Source organism: Phalaenopsis equestris, unplaced genomic scaffold (assembly GCF_001263595.1).
Source record: "Phalaenopsis equestris unplaced genomic scaffold, ASM126359v1 Scaffold000002, whole genome shotgun sequence".
Lineage (NCBI taxonomy): Eukaryota > Viridiplantae > Streptophyta > Magnoliopsida > Asparagales > Orchidaceae > Phalaenopsis > Phalaenopsis equestris.
This window is the reverse complement of record NW_018164444.1, coordinates 71,297,958-71,310,606: the sequence shown is the minus strand read 5'-3', so window position 1 is coordinate 71,310,606 and position 12,649 is coordinate 71,297,958. Positions and strand designations below refer to the sequence as shown.

The window sequence follows — 12,649 nt, the reverse complement described above, 5'->3', positions numbered from 1 at the left end:
TATTGGAGGCTCGGTCCCCCACACAGAGCACTACCAGAGGCAGGTAATATTCTCCAAACACTCAAAAAATAAACAATGCAATTTAATTTGTGTTAGTTACTATTTTTCATTTCTACAGTCTAAGGAGCTTGGTCGGGCACCCACCACTGTAGAGTTGCATGTCTAGACGCATCGATGCCTAGAGATGCAGTAGTGGATCACCGACCTCTCTCAAAGTTTGAAAGTTAAAAAAGTAGTTTTTTATATTCTTTTAGACTTAATGTTAAAAATAAAAATTAATCTTTGAGTTTAATTACATAGGAGTACGAGCAACTCTGAGAGCTAGATTAATCTGACAGGCGCCAACAATAGTGGTGGCCAGTCTAACAATCCGCATTTTAGATGTCGAGATTTGGAGGCAAGTAGCGGGGAAAAAGAGAAGGATCTACGGCCTGGACACAAATGAAATAACATTTGAGGTCAAGCACACATGGGCTCCTAAGCCTGATTCGAGGTTATTACTATTAGATCACGAGGAGCTTGCCAGGCAAGTCACTGCTTTGAATGAGGAGCTACATCAGATGAGTGATGTGATGTGTGAAAACCTAAAGACGGTCCATCACACTTTAGCACAACTAACGGAGAGTATTGCAAATCGGCAAGGCAAGCAAACTATGAATTCTATGGAGATAGAAGGGAGAGAGGAGGGTGAGGATGATTTTGAGCATGATGACGATCCCTCATTGTAGACATTTATGTAAATTTTTTTTGAGCATGTGAACATATTTTCTATGTTTAGATATAACTTTCACGAATTTAGATTAGTATTTATTAATCTATATTTGTTTTCATTATTCTTATTTGTTTGTGAAATAGGTTCTGAGTTGTGATGTTTGATGAGTAAATCATTATGGTATTCGTATTTGTTGTGTGCAGGTTGCGAAAATTTGATCATTCTTTTATATTTTTTTACTACATGTTTGCGTCGGAATTGTATTCGAAATTTTGATGCTTCAATTGTTTTGTCGTTCTACGATACTATCTGACACTAAGGACAACGTCGTTAACAGTTGTGTCAGTGTCGGATGCATCATAAGTAGTTCACAATGGCATATACACAAGATAAATCCAACGCAAACTGATTGTGTCGGATATGTTTCGAGACTAAACACATTACCAATGAAGGTTTTAACGTCAATCAAATGTTCGACGAAAATCTGATGCTAAAACACTTTCACGTAGGATTATCCCCTTTATCCCCTTATTATCGTCGGTTTTGTCCAACGCTAATTAGTTTAAATCCTGTAGTGGGATGTTACCTGGTAACATCAAAGTCAACCCTAAGGAGAAAGGAAATGGGCAATGCAAGGTTATTAAAGTGAGAAAGTGAAAAGAATTTAGAAGAGATAAGTAGAGAAGAGTCAAGTATGAAGAAAAATTTTGGGCTTGAGAGAACTACAAAACTCGAAAAAAATAATCTTCTCCTAGAAAGAACCAAAGCGACTGACACTACCACCTACATTTCTTCAAAGACTTCAAAAGCATAAATTGGACCAACTTTTATTCAGATTTTTATAAGTATTTAGAAATTTGACCATAAACATTTTATTTGCATGAGATATTTGATTTTTTTAACTTTTATGAAGGAGGATTTATACCAATTTTTAAATTATAGTTTAACCTCAAGGTTCTCCTCAAAGACTCTTTTATATTTATTTTTTAAAGATCGAGTCTTTTCTATTTTTCTTTTTCTTATGATTTTTCTTGTGATATAAGACTATTGATTGTAATCGAGAAGAACAAATGAGCTAACACTAAACCAATTAGTGGAAAATGAATATGGTCATTAAAAAATTACAATCATATTGGGGAATAAGAAATTCTGAGAGACTTTGCAAGTTTAAGCGAAATTTAACTATAAAATAGGGCTCCAACGCTTTTTATGTCTAAGAACAGAATAAGGAGAAATTGTCCTTAATTGTCAATATTAAGTTTGAGAGATTCATTGGGAGAACATGAGGATTCACATTGTCCAATTCAAAAAGGCATGTGTTCATATTGGAGAAGAAAATATTAATAGATTTTAATATTACAAAATAAATATTTAGATGCTTTCAACAATTTCAATATTTTGAACTAGACTTATGGTTAGTAAATTAGTACGTCAACTTATTTGAAAATAAATATTTTTTTTTTTGGATCGATAATTGGACTCTAAATTCATATACTATTCAATCGACGTATATATTTTTGTGATGTCACGTGCTTCATAACATTTTGAACAGATCAATGAGCAATCATATTCCTAAGCTTTTTGGGCCACTTTATTTGTAAACTTGTCATGCCTTCACTTAATTGGTGACCATTCAATTGAGTTAATTGATCCTTGCCACAACATCGACAATATAAGATTATCCCAAATGTAGTTTATACAAGAATTTTTTATTTTATAAGTACATACAATGAAGTGGCTTTCAGATGCATGTGCTTAAGTTATCTACTCATTTTGATGCATATTAGAACCTCCAATCACTCTAATTCATGGAGCTTTTCCACAACTTGGTTTGCATTTATCTGTCAATATTCAATCAACTTCATTTAAAATCTATTTATAATAAACCTTTATCAGTTGATATTTCTACTTCTCATCTATTAAGACCTTTTATGTCTAGAGACTTGGTTAAAATGGATATTATATTGCCGTTGAAAAATTTTGAACTCGAGGTCTTTTGGTCATGTGAATAAGAAATTTAAGCCAATTAGATATTTCTATTGCTTGCCTTTTGAAACCTTTTGTGCTCGAGGAAGCTAGGTCTAAATTTTCAATCTACTTCCTCATGTATCTCCTTATTCTCTTAGCAAGATTCGACAGTCATTAGCAACTCAACACAAAATGCCATTCATACTTCATAGCAAACCTGGCCTTATTCTCTATTATGAGATCTCTAAATTAGTGTCCCATTTTTCCTTCGTTATTGGTGGTAACTTCATCTCATCCTAACCTTAAGATTATTAACAAATTCATGTTAAATTTGTGATTGATTGCCAATATTCTAGACTTTTCTCATAATACAACAATAACAACAACAAGCCTTTATCTTGCTAAGTGGGGTCCGCTACATGAATCAAGTTTTCTTCATTGTATTCTATTGAGTCATATTTTCATTTAATTCTAATAAATTAAAATCATTTTTATACAAAATGCCCAAGTCTTTTTAGGTCTACCTCTGCCTTTCTTAACATAAGTCGAATCTAAAACATATACTCTCATAACCGGATTATCAGATGGTCGACGTTTAATGTGACCAAACTATCTAAGACGATTCTCTCTAATTTTGTTCGCCACTGGAGCTACAACAATATCACAGATGCATTCATTTCGCATTTTGTCTCTAAGTGTAAAGCCACTCATCCACCTAAGCAATCTCATCCCGGCAACACTTAACTTAGTTTTATGCTTCTCTTTTAAAAGGCCAACATTCAGCACCATAGAGCATTGCAGGTCTCACCACCATCTTATAAAATTTTCCTTTAAATCTAAGCGGTACTTTTCTACAAACACAAAAGGCCTGAAACATTCCTCCACTTCAACCAACCAACTTGAATTCTACTATTAACATCCCTATCTCTATTGCCATCACTTTGAACAACAGATCTGAGATACCTAAAGCGTTCATACCTTTACTAATTTGATCACCCATAGTTACACCTCTGTCACTAGAGCTACTAAACTAAAATTACATTCCATGTATTAAGTTTTAGTTCTACTCAAACGAAGGCCTTTAGACTCCAATGTAAACCTCCATAATTCAAGTTTTTCTTGAGTTTTTTCTTTATTCTTATCCACAAGAAGGATATCATCAGCGAAAGGCATACACCAAGGTACATCCTCTTATAAATGTCCAGTAAGAGCATCCATAACTAAAGCAAAAAAATATGGGCTCAAAGTCGATCTCTGATGTAATCCAATTGAAATTGGAAAACAATTGGCCAATCCTCCTTATGTTCGAACACAAGTAACAACACTAGTATACATAACTTTAATGAATTGAATATAAGTCATATCAACACCTTTCTTCTCTATAACTCTCCAAAGGATATCCCTTGAAACCTTATCATAAGTTTTTTTTAAATAAATAAAAATCATATTTAAATCTTCCTTATTCTCATTGTACTTTTCCATCAAACCTCTCAATAAATGTATATCTTCGATAGTAGACCTGCTCGACATAAATCTAAACTGAATATAAGAAATCTTTATAATACATCTTAACATATGTTCAATTACCCTTTCCCATAATTTTAAAGTACGACACATCAACTTAATTCCTCTATAATTCGTCACTTTCGTGCATCCACTTTATTTTTAAAAATTGGGACCAAAATACTCTTCCTCCAGCCCTCAGGGCACCTTTTCAGTTTTTAGAATAACATCAAAGAGTTTAGTAAGCCAAGAAACTCCCAAATCTCCTAAAATTTTCATACTTCAATTGAGATATCATCAGGTCCTACAGACTTTCCACCCTTATTTTTTTTAAAGCATTAACTTCTTTTTTACTAATAGGACGACAAAAATGAAACATTTTATAATTATTAACGATATTAAGATCACTAAGGTCGATCGTATTTTCAGAAACTTAATTTAAAAAATTATTAAAATAGCTTACCTGCCTATGTTGAATATTTTTTTCTAAAAAAACACACTTCGATTTTTATCTTTAATACACTTTACTTGAGTAAAATCTTTTTTTATTTCCTCTTTGTTCGGCTAGTTTATACACATATTTTTTTACCCTCTTTAGTGTCTAATTTATTATAAAAATCATTAAAAGCAATATTTTTAGCGTCACAAATTATTCTCTTAGAATCCTTAGAAGCCATTTTTCTCAGTTTTGTATGTTTTTATATTTAAACTAATTTTTATAACATAACTTTTATATCTTATCTTTTTTTGGACATTACGATTGCACCACCAATTATTTTAATTTATAGATTTTTTTTTCCTTTTGATTCTCCAAGTACATCTTTTGTCACTTGTTTAATAATGTTTGTTAAGTTATCCAACATAGAATTTGCTTCTTCAAGAACATCCAAAATCTTGAAGTTTACTTATAAAAAAAAAATTATTTGTTTCATTTAAGTGCTTGTATCTAATTATATGACAATAATTCGTAGTATTCTTTATTTTACAATTCTTCATCTTAAAATTCGGAACTAATAATCGATGCTGAGTACTTAAATCCTCACTTCAAAATGAACTTACAATCTTTACATTCTTGACGATCTCTTATTCTCATAAGAAAATCACTTTCTGTTTATTTATGTTCATTCTTATAAGTAATAATATGTTTATTTCTTTTCTTGAATAAAATATTAGGAATAACAAAATCATATGTTTGAACAAAATCTAATATAGCTCTAACTTCTTCATTAATCACTCCAAAACTGTAACCACCATGAATATTTATAAAATCTTCTACCAATCTGCCAACATGTTCATTTAAATCTTCTCCAATAAAAATTCTTTCTTCAACAGGTACCATTTGTATTAATTCTTCTAGCATTCCATAATTTTTCTTTAGAACCTATATCTAAACTTACTTGAGGGGCATCGACACTTATAATATTAAAAATATTAGAATCAACAATAATCTTAAGGGCTATTATTATATCTCCCATTTTATTAATTTTACAGCATTATCTTTCAAACTCTTATCTATAACTACACTTACACCATTTTTAGTATGACTCTTACCTGAATTCTAAATTTTAAAATCTAAGTTGTCAATTTCCTTAATCTTTTCTCCAACCCATTTAGTTTATTCAATACATAAGATATTTATCTTTCTATGAATTATAATATCAATTAATTCTATTAATTTACATGTGAGAGTACTTATACTCCAAGATCATATCCTAATATTAGTTTCATGAACTAACATTTTTACCCGCATCCGCCTGTAATGTGGGAACCCTTGCTTAAATGATACTATATTAATGGTTATTCAATACATATGCTTAAATGATCTCCTCACTCTAATTGTTCTTAGAAATCACCTATAACCCCAATTTGAGTTGCCTTTTCGCATATCCAAAGTGATTACTTCAACCAATCCACTATGTATTCTCTTTAATCTATTTTCGGTGAATTTTATAAATAAATGTTGTTACTGCTAAGCTCTCTGGGTCACCAATAGTAAGGAACTTCATTAGAAAAGCATGTTACTTCACCTTTGAAGAAAGAAATTTGATCGGTTTTGCATCATGTGATTATTGGCAGAATTTAGAGTTCGAAGGCACACTACATAGGATATTTCAAGGCTCAACCATAATTAAAGAATCAACTTATACTATCATAGAACTCAAGTTTTAGGAGAGCATTCAAATGATCAGAATCTATCTTCACATATCATGGCGACATTTCCCAATATTATTGATCTGGTTTAAAAATAAAACTTAGAACCAACTTTATATATTGACTTGGAATTTGAGATTGTTGTCTTGAGTCTAATGAATCTAATGTTAGTATTGCTACGAGGGGCAAAAATAAGGGAAACAATATTTCCACTCCACGAAGATTACTAGACTTCAAGCAAGATCATATAGATAAGGACTCAAAGTGTTCTCATCTTCCATCAGAAGGGTCTTATCTTCTTTGTTATTATCTTTGATGATGTAAATTTTATTTCCTCTTTTCAACCAACAATTCTTAGTAATGGCTTCATGTCGATTCATTTCATTGACAAGTTTCAAAAATTTTTGCTCCAAAAAAAGAACCACAAGAAATGAAAGCAAGACTATTTAATTAACCATTCTTTCAATGCTAACAAAACTTGGCCCTATGTATTGCCCATAGAAGTAATATCAAAAACAGAAAAATCAAAGAATGATTAGCATCGAAGTACGTATAAGAAATTTGCCTCATGGATTTCTGGTTGAACACTCTACTGAGACAAAAATATGTACGAAGTTAATAAAAGCTTACCAACATGAGGAGACCTGCTCCATTTGATAAAGCTGACGTCACCTCCAAGCTCCTGTAAACGTTGAGCAAAACCCCAAACAATGTGGTACGAAACCAATTCATCGTCTTGAGAGCAAAGAATGAGAAAAGGACCCATGCTCTGAGACCATAGCAAATAAATATTGACGATAGGAAAATAATTAAATCATTGAGCCTGTTTAGCATCATTTTTACTTCCAGTTTTTGTTTTTATTTTTTCTTCTGTTTTGAAAACAACTTTGGTTGATTTGATTTTTATATATTTATTATTTTTAACTTTCAAAAACGTTCAAAACACATAAAAGATGTTTTGAGTATTTTAAAATATAACAAAATCAACCAAACATATTTTAACTCAAATCAAAACATAAAAAAATTAAAATAAGAACAAAAAGTGGAAAACAAAAACAAAAATGATCCCAAACGGTCCCATAGTGTATTAATGCTAACAAAGTAGAAGGATGCCCTACAACAGAGGAATACAAAGTCTGCCAATATTCAGCACGTTCAGCTTCAAATCTGTTTATGAATAGTGCATCCAAACCAGATGCAAAACCTTTTGCTAACCAAGCCAACAGTCTTGGAGGATGAGACAACCTTAAAACGGATGGATGAAGGACAAAACGAATTCCGACATCAGAAGTAAAATCTGCAGGACTTGAGTCATATATTTGTCCAGATAGACACGCTCCCACTAGCCGATAATCATCCTGGATAATAACGTGAATGAACAAAGGAATGACTTTAAAAAAGAAACAAAATTCTGCATTAATTAGTTTTAAAAAAATAAATGAAAAGCAAAAAAAAAAAATGGTAAGCAGATCAAAACCCAAAAGATACATTGCTTTTTTACATTTGCATAACCCAAATCTTTCATTAAGAAAATACCACCACTTTAATTTTTTAAAAGTGATATACACCTTTTTATGCATAAGTAAGGTAATATGTATGTAAAAATTGAAGTTTGGGCGTTAGCTATGTAAATACATAAAAATTGAGTGGTGCGTATGCAAATCTTCCAAATACATTTAGGCAGTGCAGTCGTTGTTACTATTACATGTAAGGTTATTTGAAAGCGCTAATAAGGATTGGATAAGATGAAATGAAGATCAACTAACATAAGATTGAAATATTTGCATGATCTAGCTAAAATAAACCTACATCCAATGAAGAGAACTTTTGATCCGCTAAAGAGAAGCTACATTATAAATAAAGAGGCCGCATGCTTTTCCACAAGTCCAAGCATACAATCTCATGACAAAAGAAAAGTTCCTAATCTCTAATTACAAATAAGACATAAGAGAGACAATAAAGAAAGAAGATTTAATTTCATACCAAAAAGTATCCAATTCAAAAATTCCTAAAAAGGGAACATTCAAATATGCAATGGAATCAATTCAGTATGTTAAGTATAAGCATGGTATGGTTTATTAGGATGACACTCTAGACTCGTAAGAATTTATTTTCTTCTCTCTAACTCTTCTCTTTAATCATCCTTGTATTTTGTCTTAGGTTTCACTCCTCTCAGATTTTTTTTTTTCATCAGACATCATCAGCCATAAAGCATACGCTAGTAAAAGCCCATCTAATTCCTCACAATTTATCATACGAAGTTGTCTTTTCAATACCTTGAGCATTCAATTTTTGGCTCACACACAAGCAAAATTCGGCTCAAGCCAAAGCAAGCACACCTTCCATAAGGCAACCACGTAAATGTATTTATTACTTATAAACTTTTTAAAATGGGGATTTTGAAACAAAATATGGTGTATAATTTATTTTGATATAATTGTAAATAGAGAATTATCCTGATAAATTTTCAAACCTAATATCATACTAAATAATAACTTAATTTTACCTTAACAATCTCATAGTTCAACTTTTTTTATTTTACTCGATTAAATTATTATGTTAAAAACCTAAATAATGTGTGTTAGGCTCTGTGCAACATTAATAAGCACAAATTACATATGAACTATACACCTATGAGAAACCTTGGAGGACAGATGCTACACTATAAGATGGACTTATCTGTACTAAAAATTCATATATTACAAATCTTTCATGCCCCCAAGGTATTGTACCCATGGCATAGAACTAAGAAAAGAACAATATAGATAGTTGCCATGTCTCTCGTGGTCTTCAGCGAATGATTGAGTCATGGGCCTACATTTGAATACGATACACAACTAAGTTATGGGCGTTGTGGTGTATCATGGATCTTAAGTGGTAGGACCATTTTATATAAACCCTAATTGTGTCTCTCCATCAATTTGTGATTCTTGAATAGTTGGTTTTGCTAAATGGTCCCACATTAATTTATTATCGGTCTATCAAAGCACAGGACATAGTTTTGAATCCCCAATGGCACAATATAAGGGGGTGGAGCGAGGGGGATATAACATGGGGCTTTTATCACGACCTGATTTTGCAATTTAGAATTATCAAATCGGAACAGATGATTGAACGGTGAAATTCTTTTTAATTATCAATTTCTATCACTAACGAATAACCATCCAAATAAATTAAAAATGTCACTGTCGAATATAATTTAAATAAGCTTAACTTTTAAAAAATTAAAATGAGTTTATCTTTTTATTTACTAAATATGTCTTCGATACATATATTTTCGTCTATTATTCATTTCTAATCCAAAATTTAAACCTGTGTATTAGTCCAAAATATGTTTTGCTATCAATAGTAACACAAAAAAAAATAAATAAATAAATGGTCAAAATATAGTAAAAAGGTATAAAAGCATTTGAGAGATTATTCATATATGATTATTCAAAAAAATTAGCAACATTCATTATAACGTACTATAATTAATATATCACGCGATATATATATATATATAAGAGAAAGCACAATGGCTAATATATTAAAGCGGAAAAGTACAGAAAGGTTGTATGAGAGGGCCTAAAAAAAAACCCAACTTACATAATAAAACACACACAAATCCCAAATAAAACAACGATACATAAATGTAAAAAACCAAAAAGCCACCAAAGGGAGCAAAATTGTTAGAGACGTCCCACTTTCGTCCTCCCTCTGCCTCTAGATCTCGGAAGTCAGCTAGTTAACAAATTGGTAAGGTGAGTATCATTGTCTGAAGTAACCAAAGTATCATCCATCAGATTCCTGAGCTCAAGTAGGTCTCCATTCTTCTTCTTCCTTCTGGATGTTTAGACTTGTCATTCCTCATCCGATGATTGACTCATCTGATCAATAGATTGTTCCAAAATTGGTCGGACAAGTGTAGGCTGCTACACATCATGATCCCCATGAGCCAAAGTAACATTAACAACTTGCTCAACCTGATCAGGCGGTAGTGAAGCAGTAGAAGTATTTACATCTGTAATATCGGTGATAAGTTTTAGGGCAGGTGGGGTCTGAAGAATCTCCCTCTCCCCCACGAAAGAAGGTTCTAAAGGCGGGGGAGCTACAATATTGTGTGAGGACTGAATGATTGTCATATTGCCTACGAGAATAGTGATATCTTTAGGGATATTTTTTTGATGATCAATGGTGTCAATAACTTGGAGCTGATCAGGAGGAGATGAATTCACTGACTCTGGCGGAGCACTATGCTTTTTTGGTCTGAGGTGTTTGAGGTGGGGTTGTAGATGGTGGCATTGAGAATTGGAGTGGTCGAACATATGACAGTTCGAACAATATGAAAAAAAATGCTCAATCACTACCTTTTGTCAATATTCATGGCGTTGTGTGCCCAACCAAATTTCCTCAGAAGCGGATAAAATGATGTCTCTTTGCACAAATACTCTGGCTTTAGATGGACGAGAAATATTAAAAGTAAGAGTGACTTACTATAAGCTGAGACAATAGAGTATAACACGTTTTTTTGGTAAAATAATGAAATTTCAGACCAGGGAAACGAATCCAAACCGGAATGATTGGAGATTCCGTCTGTGGGTCAAAATCCACAGACCATTTCAAAATCTCCACTGCTTTGTTATCAATCCAAATTATCCTTCTAGCAAATAATCGCGTGTAATCCTCTTTATTATTTAGTTGTACAAGAATGTGCATTCCATCTAACAGACCAATTTTCCACTCCCGAACAAGGTGCATAAGCTCAAATTCCTTACGAGTCAACTCCATTTCGGGATGGTCATATAAAATTTTACCGACCAAATTCAGTCGACAGAAAGAAGCAAGTTAAACGCCTTCAGCTTCTGTAAAAAAGATGGCGAACTTCTCATTCTTCCTACCAGGTTTCTTGATGTACTCCGCCCACTCAAACGAAGGGAAAGAGCAGGATTTAGCTGCACCTGAGGCGTGGACACCTGCAAGGGCAGCAACATACGATCTGTCTGAAGTCATCCCCAATAAACGGAGGTGAGGCATTAAGAACAGTGAAGAAAGTAAAACAGAGAGCAAAATCAGAATCCAAAACAGGGAGTAGGAGCGAAAACCCCTCTGTGAAGCCCCTGCGATTTCAACTCGAGCCTGAGGATTGCAGGCGAGAGACGACAACCTACTCAAACAGAGGGCAGTTTCTGCTCGAGCCCGAGGAATGTGAGCGGCGTGGGTCGTGGAAGAAGATGAGAGGTGAGGACGGCGAAGGAAAGGAGAGCAGCGAACCTTGCAGACGACGTCGAGGAAAGAATACGGCGACTTTCAAAGACGGCGACGACGAAGAAGGGACACCAGAGAAGACGCAGTGAATAAAGAAGAGGATTCGATGTGATAGCTTGCCATAACAGTTGCTAGGGTTCGCCATGAGGCGAAACCCTAACAAAGCCCCGATCATCCGTAGGTGTGCTAAATATTCGAGTATCACATCTTATACACGGGAGGATTCGAACCTGTGACTTGAGGGGACTTACAACCTTCAGATAGGTTGCTCTACCAACAGCCCACGGTATGAGCATATATATGTATATAATCCATCACAAGAGTATCATTTAAAATTATATCAATTAACGTCCTCAACTAACACTATAAGGGGTGAATTTTATTAGTCAGCATACACATATAAGCCTACTATAAATCATTTTATTTTGACATCACTACTCCAGAGTCTCCCCCTTTTCTATTTTTTTATCATTCGTCTGCCCTAAACAAACCGCGGATGACTCTCTTTTATATTCCATCAAGTGAACTCAACCCGTAATGTAAAATCAAAAACTTTCCTGCTCTCCCTTCCAGAATTGCACTGTCACATTCCTCTTTGTATCCCGAGAATCACGCGATTGGGCCTTGCATATATGTACATAGACATGTATGTATATACATATACTTGTATATATATATATATATATATATATATATGTGTGTGTGTGTGTGTGTGTGTGTGCGCGCGCGCGCGCGCATACACATGTATATATATACATAAATATAGATAGATAGATAGCTATTAATATATATCTATATGTGTGCTTGTATTTGATTAGAATTAAAAAATATATTGAGTTAGTGGGTTAGACTTACTTGTTCCTATTTTTTTCAAAATTTTTATTGAGATTAAAAAGCTGTTAATTTGATAAGAATAATAACTATTTTTATTATTAAAAATAATTAGTTTTAATATATTTAATTATATAATTATTTATAATGAGAAATTCTAATTTGTGTATAACCTAACTTGTCACTTACTTGGTCACGTCGGGTGTATATGTATATATGTATATGTATATTTGTATT

At 33.0% G+C, this 12,649-nt stretch overlaps 1 protein-coding gene across 1 annotated transcript in view; it reads right to left on the bottom strand.

Annotated features, from left to right (window-relative positions):
- LOC110022563 overlaps positions 1 to 12,649 on the bottom strand; it is a 35,637-nt gene that overhangs the window by 16,593 nt on the left and 6,395 nt on the right. Inside the window, exons 5-6 of the mRNA XM_020721614.1 lie at positions 7,453 to 7,692; positions 6,965 to 7,103 (exon numbers count right to left, since the gene is read on the bottom strand). Coding sequence (XP_020577273.1) covers positions 6,965 to 7,103; positions 7,453 to 7,692 — 379 coding nt within the window. The remainder of the gene's footprint in view (positions 1 to 6,964; positions 7,104 to 7,452; positions 7,693 to 12,649) is intronic.